This window comes from Megascapheus bottae, chromosome 1 (assembly GCF_031878675.1).
Source record: "Megascapheus bottae isolate mThoBot1 chromosome 1, mThoBot2.hap1, whole genome shotgun sequence".
In the NCBI taxonomy this organism is placed as follows: Eukaryota; Metazoa; Chordata; class Mammalia; order Rodentia; family Geomyidae; genus Megascapheus; species Megascapheus bottae.
In genome coordinates this window covers 27800482-27817894 of record NC_143509.1, presented here as the reverse complement: position 1 = coordinate 27817894, position 17413 = coordinate 27800482, and the positions used below count along the sequence as shown (strand labels likewise).

At 52.7% G+C, this 17413-nt stretch overlaps 1 protein-coding gene across 3 annotated transcripts in view; it reads right to left on the bottom strand.

Moving 5' to 3' along the window:
• Mllt1 (MLLT1 super elongation complex subunit) overlaps positions 1-17413 on the bottom strand; it is a 51182-nt gene that overhangs the window by 12489 nt on the left and 21280 nt on the right. For all 3 annotated transcript variants that reach the window (XM_090340083.1, XM_090340075.1, XM_090340093.1), the window contains one exon: positions 1858-2001. In XM_090340083.1, the coding sequence (XP_090196209.1) occupies positions 1858-2001 (144 nt within the window). The remainder of the gene's footprint in view (positions 1-1857; positions 2002-17413) is intronic.

Here is a 17413-nt window from a genome sequence, read left to right as displayed (position 1 = left end):
AGGCCACGCCGGCGGGTCCCACATGCCAAGGGGGGCTGAATCCCTGCACCTGCAGACAGCTGAAGCCAACTGGAATGGAGCACGCGCAGCAAAGGCTGAGGCCAGGACCAAGGCTAGGACGTAGCAGCAGGAGCTCTGCTGGGGAGGGGCAGCCGTGGAGGGAGAAGAGAAGGCTGCAGATGGAAACACCTGCTGGGCAGGGACCAGGCTGGGGCCAGGTCTCCAGGGCATCGTAGTTCACGGGCACACAGCGCGCAGAGGGCTTCACACAGAGCAAGACAAGCAAAGGCACTGCGGCTCCTCAGGACAGGACTTAACTCAGCGGAAGCAGGCCACGAATAACCTCGAGCACCCGGGATTCCCCACCAAGCCTAAATTTTCATCTGAGAGCACTGATGTCACCAGTCATACTGGGCTGTCCTAGCTGTGACCTGCTCACTGGAGCCTGTTTGACCACAACACCGAGGCATGCCACTGGCTGAGCCCCGCCTGGCTCACGCCAGTTCCTGAAATCAGCTCCCGAGTGCCTCTGTGCTGCCTCAGGGCTGCCGACGCCACGCACCCACTCGGCTTTATGGAGCAGGATAGAAGCCCAGCCAAGGACCGGGCTGGCTCCCAGGGAGGGGGCTGGGGCAGGTAGGCCAGTTGCTGCAGTTGCTGCTTTGACTCACCTCCCTGCAACCTCAGTAGCCAGCCCAAGCCTTCCAGAGAGGGCATCCTTTTGCTAGGAGAGATGCCCAAAGCAGGGAGAGGCTGTAGCAAGGCAAGCTGCCTATGTCTAATAGAAAGGCGGGCGCCCGCCCACAACGAAGGACAGCACCTAGCTATGGGCGTAGAGCAGCGGGAAGTCCCGCTCTGCCGGCTCTAGAGGGCCACGTGTTCCACAACTCCAAGAGACCTCAGGAAACCAAGAGGGACTCCGAGGGCCCAGAGCTCAGTGCCCTCGTCCAGTTCTCCCAGCAGGGGGGACACAGTTACCAGTCACCTGGGAGAGGCACCAGGCTGCTCCTAAGGATCCCCAGTGCGCTTTCTGGGAAGGTGGGGGTGGAGGCGGGGCGTTCCTGGCCAGCCTGTCCCTACAGTCCTTCAGGCCCCTCCTTTCCCTCCTGCCCAACCCCAGTTCATGGACGAGGTGGTGCCCACGCCGCTTCATCTTTAGGGCACAGAAGATGCCACCCACTAGAGCCAGAAGCACTGGGAAGACCTGGAGACACCCCCTGTGCCCCAAAGGACTCTGCCCATGAGGCCCTTGGGAGTACCCACAAACACCTGCAGGCAGAGACGGAGAGGATAACCCGGGGCCACAAAAAGAAGGCATAGAGCAGAAACAGAGGAGCCCTGTGGGAGGTCCCCCATCCTACTCCAGGGCAATACAGAGCCAGCGTGGCATTCTCATGTGAGGCTGAGCCCAGTGCCACCACAGATTCCCACAGCAGGCGTGAGCACGCAGGACGAGCGTGAGCACGCAGGACGAGGCTCCACCCTCAACTCTGCCATGAGTGGCACTTTTATTGAAATACAGAAAACTGCTAAAAGATGACTGCAGCACTGTACCCTGAGTCAGGACACCCCAGACCACACTTCATGCGTGACCCTGGCTGAACTCCCAGTACAGTGGGTGCCACAGCATGCCCGGTGACCTCAGCCAGCACAGGACAGCCACGAGGCAGGACAGGAGTAGCAGGCAGCTCGGGGAGCCCTGCCTCCTCCCAGGTGGCCCAGTGCCCAGCAGCAGCCCTGCCGAGACAGTTAGGGGCTGCCCGGGCCTGGCCATGCAGAGCATGGGGCCCAGACTCCCTGCCATGCGCGGAGCGGCGGGGTACACAGCCACCAGCCTGCGGCTGGCGCCACACTCACCCCGCCAGCCATCAGGAGCTTGTACCGGAACTCGGTGGTGGGATTATTGAAGGTGAGCTTCTCACAGCGCAGATGGTTCACGGGCGGATTGCCCTCCAGGTTCAGGAACAGGTCGTAGGTGAAGCAAACCTTCCTGGGCTCCTCCTTGAGCAAAGACAAGGAAATCAGCGCTGGAGGTGGGCGGAGGCCGGGCCGTGCTGCTCCTGCCCCTGCCTCCACCTGTCCCCAGGTCCACATGAACTTACTACCCGCAGCGGTGTCCCTACAAGATGTCATTTGTCACAATGCCCAGATGCTCACCACCATCATCCTGCCACAGTGTACAGAGCCTGCCCGCTTCCTTGTCAGTCCCCATGGCATGGGCAAATGGCAAGTTGAGGTTCACAGATACCTGGCCCCTCAGAGGTGGTATGAGCCTGGCCTACACTTGGGTGACACTGAGCCTGCGGCAGGTCTCCATGTTGGTGCTACCCACAAGCCATGCGACCATTCCAGTCACCGGCACAGAGTAGGACCAGGTACTCGATGGGGCAAGTGAGTAGAGCGCCCCCCCAGGGGAGGAACTGAATCCCAAGACCACCACACACATGCACACACGTATACATGTGCCCATTTGCACAACCATTGTATGGCAGGGTGTGAGAACACAGGGAAGGTAAGAGGTCGGATGCAGCAGGATTCTTCACACAGATTGTCCAGCACAAACAGCACCATGGACAGGAAGTGGTCTCTGGATGCCGGGAGGGGACACAGGAAGTGACTGAGGACGGGGACCAGGTTTCCTTCTGGGGTAATGAATGGTTGGAAGTATTGGAGATAAAGCTGATGGCTGCAGCTCAGTGTGGGTGTGGATGTGCACACTAGAGAGGGAAATAGGTGTGTGAACTACATCCCAGTCTGTTCAAAGGCACTGTGGAGGGATTCAGGACTGGAGAGCGTGAGTGTACACGCGAGCTCAGCGGGAGGAAAGGAGAGGACTCTCCCGGAGGTGGCGCCAGCCAAGGTGGGACAGCAGCCAGCAAGGAGCACAGCAGGGGGGTGGTGAACACAGTGTCCATGTCAGGAGCACCCAGGGCTTCCTCGTGGCCAGGTCTGCAGGAGGAGGGTGGAGAGGGGCCTCAGCTCTTTGAGAGGGACCTGGTTGGCAGGCCAGGAAGGAAGGGCAGGGCAGGTGGGCGTGGGCCAGAGAAGCCTGGAGCAGGAGGAGGGTGTACCGCTGGCCATCACTGACTGGGCACTTGCCAGCATTACAGACCCCACCTCCCTGTGCACGGGAAGAGCGACTCTCGGGACAGAGCTCCCGACACACAGGAAAATGCAGCGCAGAAGAGGGCCCGGGGGGGGGGGGTGGCTCTGTGGGCAACTGCAGGACAGGAGGCCCATGAAGAGAAAAGGAAGAGAGGAGGGAAGGGGAAGGAACAGAGAGGAAGGGAAGGGAGGGGCAACCTAGAGATGAAAAGGGCTCTAAGACCACACTGACATCCTGACTCCAAGACAAAGAAACAAAAGGAAACAATGACTTTATTAAGGGACTAAGGATCACTAGTGGTAAATTAGGGTCACTTAGTAACTACAGGAAAATAGAATTAAAAGGGGGTCGCGGGCACCATGCTAGACCGTGAGCACCCCGGCGGCGGTCAGCTTGGCCCTGAGCTGCGCCTGTCTGGTGAAGGACCCCCACCCTCTCATGCTCCAGTAGGTTCCAGCCATGGCCACGACTGAGGAGGGGCAGGAGGAGGGTGGATGCTGCCCAGGACCAGGTCAGGTGAAGCCTAGAGCCTGACCTGGGCAGTGTCTTGACCTCTCCACACACAGAGAGGGCACAGGTGGAGCAGGACCCCCTGGAAGCACACAAGCCCATCTGGGGAGGGCAAGGACAGTGAGGAGACCTGGTGACACTAAGGCCTCTGGCTTGTCAATTGGCTCTTTATTTACACCAGGCACCCAGCCTTTCGTTTAGTTCTTCAAGCAGGGTCTCCTCCAGGTGGGCTGGGATGACAGGCCTGTGCCACCACACCCAGCGTCAGTATTCCTCATGGAATACTGGGGTGGGGCGGCACAGGTGGCAGCACCACCTACAGCTAGGATGACTTGAGTCACAGCTCGTCAGAGGTGCTCCTTGGGGACCAGCCCCCTGGCCTGGACACATGCCAGCATCCCTCAGACCCTGGGGAACTGGCCAAACTGGTGATTGAGTTCCAGTACAGCCTGGGCCCGGCTGATCTGGCAAGTCCTTGCTAAGGAGGAGCCTCACTGGGCCCCAGGAGGCCAGACTGCTGCAACAGGGGAGGGAACACCTCAGGGATGGAATGTCTTCAATCCCCAGGGTCTCCTAGCCACCCCTGCCCCACCCACCCAGAAACGTCCCTCCACGGGCCCCAGGCTCTCAGAGCCATAATGTGGTTGTGGCCTAAAGGAGTATATTTCTTTTTTTTGTTTTGTTTTGGCCAGGCCTGGGCTTGAGCTCAGGGCCTGAGCACTGTCCTTGGGCTTTCTCAAGGCTAGAGCTCTACCACTTGTGCCTCAGCACCACTTCCAGCTTTTTTCTATATATGTGATACCAAGGAATCGAACCTGGGTCTTCGTGCATGGTAGGCAAGCACTTTAACCACTAGGCCAAACTCCCAGCCCAATCATGGCCTAAAGGATTATCGTGTTGTCTTCAGCATCATCCAGACAGGACAAAGTGACAGGGCTCCCCTAAGGAGGCCCCAGGAAGGAGGGGGACAGGGAGGGAGGACAGGGAGATGGCATGATACACATCCAAGAACACCACATGGTCCTGATTGAAATTATTAAAACAATATAAAAACAAGCTAGGTATGGGTGGCTTATACTTGTAAATCCTAACTACTCAGGAGGCTGAGACCTGAAGATCACAGTTCAAAGCCAGCCTGGGCAAGAAAGTCCCTGAGACTCCAACAGACCACCAGAAAACCAGAAGTGGAGCTGTAGCTCAAAGTGACAGAGCACTAGCCTTGAGCAAAAGAGCTCAAGAACAGCACCCAGGCCCCCAGTTCAAGTGCCATGGCCAACAAACCAAAATGTAGGGCTTGAAGGGTGGGGTAAGGGATGCCTTCAGGGGCTGTAACACCGCAATGCAAGGACCCAGATCCATCCCCAGAACACAAAATAAAATAATAATAATAATAAAAAAAATCTGACACAGGGGGCTGAGAATGTGGTTTAGTATTGAGTGCTTGTCTAACATGCATGAAGCCCTGGGTTCCATTCCTCAGGACCACAGACCCAGAAAAGGCTGGAAGTGGTGCTGTAGCTCAGATGGTAGGTAGAATGTTAACCGTGAGCAAAAGGGACAGTTGTGGGCCGGGAGTTTGGCCTAGAGGTGGAGTGCTTGCCTAGCATGCACGAAGACCCGGGTTCGATTCCTCGGTACCACATATGTAGCAAAAAGCCAGAAGTGGTGCTGTGGCTCAAGTAGTAGAGCCCTAGCCTTGAGAAAATCCAGGGACAGTGCTCAGGCCCTGAGCCGAAGCCCAGGACTGGCCAAAAAAAAAAAAAAAGGGGACTGTTGCCCATGCCCTGAGTTTAAGCCCCAGGACTGGCAAGCAAATAAATAAAGATGTTAGGGGGCTGGAATGTAGCTCCCTACAATAAGCTATTGGCAAAGCTTTTGCCTAGCAAGTGTAATGTTCCGGGTTCAATTCTTCCCCCCTCCCCCCCCACACAAAAGAAGACATGGGCCAGGAGTTTGGCTTAGTGGCAGAGTGCTTGGCTAGCATGCACAAAGACCTGTAATCCTAGCTACTCAGGAGGCTGAGATCTGATTATCAAGGTTCAAAGCCAGCCTGGGCACAAAGGGACCTGAAACTCTTACCTCCAGTTGGCCTCTAAAAACAGGAAGTGAGGTTTGGCTCAAGGGTAGTGCGGTAGCCTTGAGCTGAAGGGCTCTCAAGGACAGCGCCCAGGCTGAGTTCAAGCCCTATGACCCACCAAAAAAAAAAAAAAGACTGGGGTTCGATTCCTTGGTTCCACATACATAGAAAAAGCCGGAAGTAGTGCTATGATTCAAGTGGTAAAGCTCTAGCCTTGAGAAAGCCCAAGGACAGTGCTCAGGCCCTGAGCTCAAGCCAGGACTGGCATGAATAAACAAACAAACAAACAAACAAATGACATAAGATAAAATGTCAGGAGAAATTGAAGCTTGTGCTTGTGAGCAAGGGAGGAAAGCTAAGTTGGTAAGTGGTTTCTAGGTGGGAGGATCCTGCACAGTGTCCTTAAGGAGGTTTCCTGGAGCAGATAGCAAGAAATAGCTACAAAGTAGGAGGTAAGATAGTTACAAAGTATAAAGTAAGATGTCTGGCAGTGTGTGGACTGTGCTGGTGAGAGGAGACAGGGTTGCAGCATAGGAGCAGCTGAGCTGAATGCTCTGCCGTCCCCTTGAACTCAGGGTTTCACACTTGGCTTGGCTTGCTTGTTCACAGCTGGCCCTTTACCAGCTGAGCCACACCCCTAGCCCTACTTCTAAGCATATTTTTAAGTTTTCTGGATTAAAAAAACAACACTGAGTACATGTGCTTGGCTCTGTCCCAGCCCCCCTCAGAGCTGAGAATCAAACACAGCACCATCTGTACCCTGTTCTGTCTGGCTTGCTCTGTCCTGATGCTGGGCGCCTGGTAAACATGGGCCTGTGCCCTTCTCCAGGGTTCCCATGGGTGTTGGCAAGTGCCTCGCTTCCCACTGTGTCATGGGCTTGAACAACGCCCCTTCCTGACCACAAGAACGCAGTCACTGCTCACAGCAGGAGCCAGCACAGGAAACTGAGGTTTGATGGCTTTTGGCCATTTATATGCCAAAGCCACATGGAGGGGAAAAAAAAAAAAAAGCCAAACACGGCAGGTCTGTGTCGAAAGCCCCCTGCACCTGCAGGGCCCAGTGGCTCAGGAACACGGGCATGTCCACTAGGAGAGCACGGGAAGGAATCTGGACACAGTTCTGAAGTCCTGCAAGCCAGGCTGGGGGTGACATGCCTGGATACTGCTGCCGGGGGGGGGGGGGGGGTTGCTGCCGTGTCATCCAGCAGCCAGAAGCAGATGTTCGGGCAGACCATAGTGGTGCCAAAAGACCAGGCCCAGCCTGTAGGCAGCCAGGCAGCAGGCAGCAGGCAGTAGGCGGCAGTCAGTGCCTCCAGGCAGAGGGCTGGAGAGGATCAAGTCCTGTAACCCACACTCAGCACATCGTAATCAGAAGAGAAACTTGGAAGGAATGGAGGAAAGCTGTGTGTGATCTGACGGCAGAGATCTCCTGGTGAGGAAGCAGCTCTGCCGCTGACTTGCATGACCCAGGGCACAGCAGCGCCTCTGAGCCTCAGTGAGCAAGGGAACAGGACAGAAAGGCCTGGCTGCAGCTGTGCAGGGCCCTGCCAAGACCAGGGGTGGTGCAGATCCCCCCCCCCCATGCATGGAAATGGCAGCAGACAAAGGGAATCATGGCAGCCAGGGCATCCCTGCAGCAGAGGAAGGGTGTGCTCTCATCTGTCTAAGACCTGGACGGCGACAGGAAGGGATGGGGCAGATGCCCTGGGCCCTCAGGGGCTTGGCCGCAGCTCCCCCCAGCTCAGAGGTGAATGGGAGAAGGTGAGTGCCAGCGCAGCTCATCCAGTATGCAGGATCAGTCTAGAGCTGGGCAGTCAGTGGCTAACCTCCCCGCACAGCAAGCCAGTTGGTCCCGGGTTCCTCTCTTCATACCTGGGCCAACTCTGAGGCCCAGGCCTGGACGTACCCCACGCTCGACAACGATTCCACAACTCCACAAAGACAAGGATGGCAACATGGCTTGGTGTTGGCTGTTCTTCTCTGCAACCCTGGTGGACTGGCTGCCCAGTAGAGCCAGGATGAGTGGCCCAGTCCCCAGTCCACACTGCAGGGTGACACCAGAGACTGTGGCACTCACCACAGCGCCAGGGCCAGGGCCTGTCAGCAGTGGCAGCTGCTTCCCCCAGCGCCTCACTACTCTGGAGCAGCAGAGTAGACAACTTCATGTCAATTCCCATGTGTTCATCAGGGGTACTGGAGAACTGACCACCAGGCCCATGGCCAGGTTGGAAAACCTGGGGACACGATGAGGGTTTTCAGCTCCAGGCCAGTCCCCAGCTTTCTCCACTGGACCTGCCCCCTGGGACAGACAGACACAGATACAGACACACACAAGCCCTCCTGGACGAGCACATGCTTAGGAAGGGCAGGCACGTGCGCCCATGGCCTTGTACCTCAGCAGCCCTCTCTGACCTCCTGTCAGCTGCACACCCCTCCTGTTCTGGCTCTCTGTAAACCACCCAAGTCCTTCTTGCTTGGTGGCATTGGATGGATGGCTGCCCCTGGGGAACTTAGTGGGCTGACTGAGGGGTGCCCACCCCTGAACTTGTAGAGTCCCAGGAGCCTGCAAGAAGGTGCAGGTAGCTTCCACAGCAGTGATCCTCCGTTCAAATCACGGGCAAGAGAAGAGCTGGCTGGCCAGGCCCAGGGTGGAGCTGCAAGCTGCTTCCAGAGGACGGAGAGGGAGGGGGGCAGTTCAAATCCCTGGGCAGCTGCCCATGACCTCCACGCTGGGTGGCTAGGGTGTGGAGAAGTTCCTCCAGGGGTTCTCAGCTCTGAAGTAGCGCTGCCCAACTTACTTTCAAAACCTTTTCTGGGGTGCAGCTCTGCGGTAAGCACCTGCCTGGCACACACAGGGCCCCAGGCTGCAGCCCCAGAATCATGGCAGAATAAAACTAAAACAAAAACTGGGCTGTCCAGGCCCACTGGGCATGGATGGCTTGCTTAGGGAGCTGAAAATCATCGAGGTAAAGTTGTTCACAGGTCAGTGCTTCTCCTCCCAAATGTGCCACAAGCAGAGGACACAGCTGTCGAGGAGAGTCATAGCAGAAAGGAAGAAGCCTTGCCCTCCCTGGCACTGTGAGAGCGGGGACAGGGTCAAGCACATTCCGTCTGGCAGCTGCTAACTGATCTGGTATATGATATGACAGGTCTGCAGGGTGACACAAAACACAGCTGGACCTAGGGCGTAGAAGGGCAGCTGAATGGGGGACTTGGAGGAAGCCACCAGTCACTAGAGATGAGCGTACCCAAGCCACTCCAGGGGCTTTGTGGTGTGTTCAGGCACCCTGACTGCCCTTATGTAGCTGCTGCTTTTTCTAGAAGGTGCCCGTCCTTCCACATGGCCCATTCTGTTCCCCCTGAGGGAGACTCTCCCAAGACTTTCCTGCCAGAACCCCAGGGCAGGGGTGGCATCCAGAGGTTCAGTCTGGAGATTCAGAGAGTGGTATCTGCTACTGACGTTCACACATCCATGGCGGTGTGTGGCAATACTCTTTGAAACCCACAAGAAATGGGGCCAGGACTCAGGTCCTCTTCAGAGCCTAGACTTAACGTTACTATGGGCAGGGAAACCCCGGCAATGGGCCAAGACAAGCAGACCCTCCTCTCACTGCAAATGAAGCAGGGTGGCCCACAACTTTGCCCTCTCGTGTGGTTCTCTTGGTCTCTTCACATGGTTCTGGCATATGCTGCCAGGAGGTAGCCAGAAGGAACTAGGGACTAGCAATGGGTTTTAATTTTCTTGTTTCCAGGGAGGTTTTTGGTGTCAGTATTTAAACTCAAGGCCTCATGACTGGTGTGCTATCACTTGGGCCATGTCTTTTTGGGGGGGGGGGTCATGGGGCTTGCACTCAGCCTGGACGCTGTCCCCGAGCTCTTTAGCTCAAGGCTATCTCCCTACCCTTGAGCCAAGCCCCACTTCCCCTTTTCCAGAGATTAATTGGAGATAAGAGTCTCAGGTCCTTGTGTGCCCAGGCTGGCTTTGATCCTTGATCCTCAGATCTCAGCCTCCAGAGTAGCTAGGATTACAGGCATGAGCCACCCGGGCAAGTCCTGTCTTTATTTTTGGCTTTTTGCTGGCTCACTGGAGATAAGTTTCTCAGTTTTTTTTTGCCAGTCCTGGGAACTCAGGGCCTGAGCACTGTCTTTGGGATTTTCTCAAAGTTATAGCTCTACCCCTTGAGCCACAGTACCACTTCCGGCTTTTTCTATGTATGCGGAACCAAGGAATTGAACCCCAGTCTACGTGCATGCTAGTTAAGCACTCTACCCATTAGGCCAAACTCCCAGCCCAACTCTCTCAGATTTTTGTGCCAAGATTTGCTCCAAACTGCAATTCTCAGATCCCAAACCCACTCTACCCCCCCAGTTCTGGAGCTTGAACTGAGGACCTGGACTCTGTCCTCGAGCTTTCTCAAGGGTAGCGCTCTACTTTTTTTTTTTTTTTTTTTAGGGGTTTCAAGGGGCATTTATTTCGCTATTCTTTAAGTGGTTAAATACAGGTTCTATGGGGAGGATGACACAGATGGTCTAAACAGGGCCAGACTGAAATCAATCCAATTATCCACACCCTGGCTCCTCAAAGCCCTGGCGGAAATAAACAAAAACAAAAAACAAAAAAACAACAAAAAAAATTGAAATAATGAAAGCCCAATGGGCTTGCAGTCTGAATTCTGATTTATTTAAGTAGCATTCGAGATTTACACTGCAAGAAACATATTACGACTAATTAAAATCGCCATTCATTATAAATACTGACCAGATTAAATAATACTATTTTAACTATCTTTTCTCCTCTAGTTAAGACTTTTGATTTTTTTTTCCTTTTCTGAAAGCCACTTTCATAAATAAAAGGTTTAATTTTCTGTTACCTTTTCCCTCACCATGAGTCTAAGCCTCTCTTTCTGTAAGACAGAAGCAACTGAATGGCCCCTCAAACTCTTGAATAGCTAGGGATTATAGGTGTGAGTCGCTAGCCCCTGACTGGCAAAGAGGTTTTACATATAATTCCAAAAGCACAATCCATACAAGAAAGAAAAAATAAACTACTAAATTTAAAACTTGTTCAGAAAGATGTATTTTGAAAGACTAAAAAGGATTTAGAGAGGGGGGAAAAAAAAACAACACATCAGACCAAAGATTTGTATCTAAAATATGTAAAGAACTCTCAAAATTCAACAGTAAGGAAACAATTTCAGTGTGGTGATGTCCACCTGTGGTGCTAGCTCCTCCCGAGGCAGTCTGGACAAAAGTATGAGACCTCACTTAAAGAACACAACCACTCAAAGCAAAAGGGCTGGTGGCACAATGTAAGTGGTAAAGCACCTGTCCAGCAAGTATAAGGCCCTGAGCTCAAATCCCAGCATTGCCATAAAACAACACAGAAAGCTGGGCAAGGTGGCTCACACCTGTAATCCTAGCTACTCAGGAGGCTGAGATCTGAGGATTGAGATTCAAAGCCAGCCCTAGCACTAAAGTCCATGAGACTCTTATCTCCAATTAACCACCAGAAAACCAGAAGTGGAGCTGTGGCTCAATGGGTAGGGTGGTAGCCTTGAGCTGAAGAGCTCAGGGACAGTGCCCAGGCCCAGAGTTCAAGTCCCATGACACAGAGAGAACGAGAGAGGGGGGGAGAACACACTTTGACACCTCACTAAAGTTATATGTGACTTGAAAACAAGCCCATGGAAAGATCTCAACTATGCCAGTACACAGTATAGCAGCAAGAACCATACTGGAAAGAGCCAGCATGGTAGCCAGGGGGAGCCCAGCGTTCTGAAGGCTCAGGTTAGAGCTTTAGGCCAGCCTGGGCTACAGACTGAGACCCTGGCTAAAAAAAAAAAAAAAGCGGGGGAGGAGTAAGGGGAGTTTGGCCTAGTAGTGGAGAGCTTGCCTAGCACACATGAAGACCTGGGTTCAATTCCTTGGTATCAAATACCCAGATACCAGTCCCCTTAGAACCCACAGAAAACCACACCTCATGAAAAACCACAAGAGATGCAGAACACCTGAAGAATACACTGAAATTCAATAGCCACTTGGCCAAACAAGAAGTGACGAGAAAAATTAGAGAACACTGAGGCAAAGAAAACAAAAGCCCATGTGCAAAGCTTGGGCCACACATGTGACACCTGCACAAGGTAAGAGAGTAAGTGAAATGGAACAAACCTGCTGACTTGATTAAATCACAATTTGCCTCTTCCAAGAGATCAGCTACATGGACAAGTCTGTAACAACCTTTAGGAAAAAAAAACCTCACAGGAAGTACCCAGAGTCAAAATACAAGTGGGAACTACCAACCTCACATAATGAGAGGTCTAAGAGGGTATACCTTGCTAGCTACCGAAAATAGCACAGGCCTAGAAACATAACCAAAACTACTCAAAAGAGAGAAATTCCTGGCAGCTCTAAAAGAGACAACCATCAAAAATTCCCCCAAAAAGCTGGGTGCTGGCGGCTCATGCCTGTGATCCTAGCTCTTGAGATGGTTAAGATCTGAGGCTCATGGTTCAAAGCCACCCTAGGCAAGAAAGCCTATTTCTTTTAAATCTTTTTTTGTTGCTGTTCTTGCCAGTCCTGGGGCTTGAACTCAGGGCCTAGGCACTGTCCTTGAGCTTTCTCAAATCTGGCACTCTACCACTTGAGCCACAGCACTGCTTCCAGCTTTTTCTGTGTTTGTGGTACTGAGGACTGAAACCCAGGGCTTTGTGCATGCTAGGCAGGCACTCTACCGCTAGGCCACATTTGTGGCTTGAGATTTTTATCCCTAATTAACCACCAAAAAGCCACAGAAATAGAACTTTGGCTGAGATAGTAGAGTAGTAGCCTTGAGCCAAAATGCTCAGGGATTGTGAACTGGCTCTGAGTTCAAGCCCCAGGACCTAGCACAAGAAAACAAAAGCATTATAATGAATGATTGTTGTCCTTAATATACTACGTTACCTCTCATCTCTTTTGCTGTCCCTTGGTTATATCATATTGTTACAGTATCTCACTTTGTTATCTGATATATTGGATATATTTGTGTTTGGTTATTTGAAATTGGATAGGGAAGGGGGGAAACCAAGATGACGGGTGAGGGTGGGGGAGAGGATAATGGGGATCAAGACATGTGAAAGGGTTTCAATGTATGTGAATTAATGCACCTTCTATCTGGCAAATATCATGTAATCCTTTTATTAATTACAATAAAAAATATTTTAAAAAAAAGAAAAGAAACAAAACAGGGCCTCAGAGATGAAAGAAGCAGAGACATGTGCTGGCACTTCATGATGTCAACATTACCAAATCAAGTGTTGGAAGACACCACAAAACTAAGATGCAAACCAATGAAACACTAGCAAATGAATCCAGCAGCCCCCCAAATGATCACATATGGACTGTATACCAGGAATGCAAATGTCCATCAATAACACAGCCAGCAATCACTGGAAGAAGGCAAAAGGCCAACATGAACATGATGGTCTCCACATAGGGCATGCCATGAAAAACACACTGGGCCTATGAAACCTGCCATTAAGACGACAGCACAGACAGAGATCCAGAGACACTTGGAGCCAGCTGGAAATGTGCAGAAACTTATGCATTTGGTGCTGGAAATGTCCTGGGCAGGTTTTGCTCCTTTACAATAAGAAGTGTATGTGGTTCCACGAAATTGAACCCAGGGCTTCATGCATGCTAGGCAGGCACTCTACCACTAGGGCGCGCACCTGGTCCCAGGAAGTACACTTTCTTAATCCAAAGTAGGGCATCTGTGACAACCACAGTGGACACCCCAGTTCATGAGAATGGGGGAAGACCTGGGCTCAGAGGCCTCACCAGAGCAGTGAAGCAAGACAATCAATGTCTCAAATCTGGAAAGGAACATGATGCTCAAAACCCCACTGAAGCTAGTTTGGTCTGGTCATAGGGGACAAGGCCAAACACAACTCAGTATGAGACTGAAGAGAGGCCTAGCATTCGATAGACTCACAAGACAGAAAGGGAAGAAGGGGCTACCAGACCTCCCACGAAGCCAGTACCCCACGCAGCCCAAAGGGGCCCAAGGACACAACAATAACAGAGAACTCCTCAATAAAATACTTACTAAGCAAGTACCAATGCAACAAAACAGGTCAGCTCCCACAACCAAGTGGACTGCATTCCAGGGATGCAAGGTTGGGCTGCAATCAGTACTTTTTTTTTTTTTTTTGGCCAGTCCTGTGCTTGAACTCAGGGCCTAAGCTTGAGCACTGTCCTTGGGCTTTCTCAAGGCTAGCACTCTACCACTTGAGCCACAGCACCACTTACAGCTTTTTTTCCCCTGTATATATGGTACCAAGGAATTGAACCCAGGGCTTTGTGCCATGCTAGGCACTCTATTGGCCCTAGAACTTCCTTTATAATGTCCCATCTTGGACATTTTGTGAGAGCCCAGAAAATGGACCCAGACAAACATAAGGGATCCCAGAATAGCCAAAGCATACTGGAGAAACAAACGCCTCACAAAACTCAGAGTTGGAACACTCATACTTTACAATTCCAAAATTACTTAGCAAGTGCAAGGCCCCAGGTTCAACCCCAAGAAACTAAAAACTAAAGCTTACAAAAAGATGACCAGGATGAGGGCTGCAGCTGGAACTGAAAAGTAAAGCACTTACCCTAGCAAGTGTGCACCGAGGGCAATACAGCCAATGCATCAATGCCACTTCTGGCATGACACCTAGCACTCTGTATACCCCAAGGCAGGACTATGTCCTGCCACCCACTTAGCATTCTTTCCTGTGCTGGAACCCTAGCAGCTGCGGGTCAGGCTGCCCAGTGCATGCGGATCATTCACCACTGCTTTCACTAGCCACTCTAACAGCTGTGTTTTACACTAAACTTCTACATAAGGACCCAGAAGTACACAGAACACTCTACCTAGCAGTGAGTAAAAAGCCAAGTTCAAGAGCCAAGGGTTCTAGGTCATATCTGCTGCAGTGTGGGAACAAGAGGTATGTCTATGAATTCCAACCCAGCCTCTCTGCCACTGTGGTCCCGACCACTGCACCTAAGAGCTTCCTTTGGGGTTGGGTGGAGGCTACCAAGTGCATGCCTTCTGCCCAGCGCCTGGCATCTACATCCCACCATTACCAGGGACTGCTCCTGTATGGGCAGATGGGCTCACCTGGGCCACTGAGCAGGGCCCTCTAGAGCCCTGAAGAATCCACAGCCATAAAGAAGATCCTGGAGAACAAACGGGGCACAGAGCTGGAGGGATCAGCCAGCCCAGCCCTGGAAAAGCTGTCAAACAGGGCTGCAGGAAACCTGCCAGCCACACAGCTTGAACAGGGATCCACAGACGCAAGCAGCTGGCATGGGAACTTAGCCATTCTCTCTTTCTTGCAATCAGACACTGGCTCTACTGTCTCTGACAGGACTTGAAAGAAAACCCAAGCTAGGATTCAGAAAAACAACTATACCTAAAACAAGTTTAGTGGTACCTGGATAAACTGGACCTAAAGCCAATTCTAGGGATGCTGTGGGCAGCAGCAGAGTGCCCTGGGGCAATACAAATGGCAAGCATGCGACCAGCACCTCAAACAAGGCCCAGGGGCTCCAGAATGGACAAGGGTGGAGAAAAGACCCCTGGGGTGAGGGCTTTTCTGAAGCCCAGCACAAGTGAGTCCAGCATGGACAGGCTCATGGCTCAGTCCCTCTCCCAGAGGCAGAGGCAGGATGGGGACATATAGCCCTCAACTGGACATGCGTTTGGTGAGCAGGGCACAGATGTGGCTAGTGGGCTAATGACACCTGCTTAGTCCAAAACTGGTGCTGCTGGCTGCCCAAGATTCCTGCTCTAAGTGACGATAGGAAGTGGCGCTGTGTCCTGCCCTGTCCTGCTGCTGTGGGAGGGGCCTGACGTCCCTACTGCTGGGTGCTGATGACAGCTTGTCATGCACAAGCTCAGTATGGGTTTATCCAGGGAAAGTAAAGGAGGCCCGGAACACCAACCAGCTTCTTGGCCACCCTGAGATGTAAGGTCTGAACAAGAGGTGTGTAAACATGGATGACACCCCCAGGACACTTACAAGCTCTGGCATAGATCAGAGGGAGGGAGGGACGGAGGGAGGGAGGGAGGGAGGAAAGGAGGGAGTCTGAATCCTTCCAGGGGCCAAGTGTCCAGACTCTAAAATCATCTCCCACATCCAGACATGAGTTTCATGCTACTGCTGTATGGGGTATGCCACAGGGCAGAAGACAGCAGGACAAGGGCATCAGTGCCCACCTCAGCTCTGCACTACTGTACTGCTCCCTCAATGGTATCAAGGGGTTCATGAACACAGTAGTCTAACAACAGCCTCAGAATCAAAAAGACAAAAAAGCCAGACACTGATGGCTCACACTCATAATCTCAGGAGGCTGAGATAAGAGGATTTTAGTTGAAGACCAGTCTAGGCAGGAAGGTCTATCTGGCAGGTGCAGCTGAGACCCTCATGGCCACAGAGTGCTCCCCTCCCCCAGAACAGGCTCTGTTTGGCTCACTTTGTGGCTCACCACAAAGTGGTGACACTGGGCTTGCCCACTCTAAGGGCCAAGGTCCAGCCAAGGCCCAAGCAACAAGCACCCCACCTCTGGTAAAAGACTGAATCAGGGCCCAGGAGTTTGGCCTAGTGGTAGAGTACTTGCCTAGCATGCATGAGGACCTGGGTTCTATTCCTTGGTGCCACATACATAGAAAAAAGCCAGAAATGGTACTGTGGCTCTAGCCTTGAGAAAGCCCAAGGACAGTGGCAAGGCCCTGAGTTCAAGGCCTAGGACTGGCCAAAAAAAAAAAAAAAAGACTGAATCAGGACCCCTCCACCCTGCAGGGTCTCCAAGGCCAGGAGCAAGGCTCTGTAACTGCCTGCCCAGTACACTATCTGGCCTGCATGCTGGGCCCTGGGCAGGGGCCTCAAAAGCCCCCAGAGCTAGCTGGGCATGGTGGCCCACACCTATAAACCTATCTACTCAGGAGGCTGAGCTCTGAGGATCACAGTTCAAAGCCAGCCCAGGCACTAAAGTCCATGAGACTCTTGTCTTCAATTAACCATCAGAAAACCAAAAGAGCTCAGGGACAACACCCAGGCCCAGAGTTCAAGCCCCATAACTGACCAAACAAACAAACAAACGAACAACAACAAAAAAAAACCCAGAGCCTCCAGGTCCCGTGGACCCCACACTGCTTGAGTCTCAAAAGCACTTAGTCTAAGTCAACTGAAATAAGCAGCCTCGGAGTCCCAGCCCCTCACCACTGAGAACTCCAGCATGCACTGAGCAGATGGCTCACACGGAGCCCTGCCCACCCTGAAGGACTGCTGCCACTTCCTTGCCATCGCCCATCGAGGGGCGCTCCAGAGGCCACGTGCACACTTCTAGAGGGTTAGGACCACAGGGACAAGAGCAGGGACATGGGGCAAATGAGCTTATCTGTGCTCCAAGCCTCTGGGCCTCTACTCACAAACACCTCAGAAAGCCCAAGAGTCTGTGAGCAGCCCCTGGCAAGCCTGCTAGGGACCCCACTGGGCTCCCTTCCGGGGGAAGCGGGGGCATCTCCGAGGTTCCTGTGGCTGTGTAGTTTATGTAACAGCATGGCTCCTGCTGCATCTAGGACAGGGCTGAATATAAACAAAGGTCTCTTTCCAGCAAGGAAGGTGGCACCAGGACCCAAGGGAGATCTCCAGATAAGCCACTCCGGGACACCCATGAGCAGGAACACT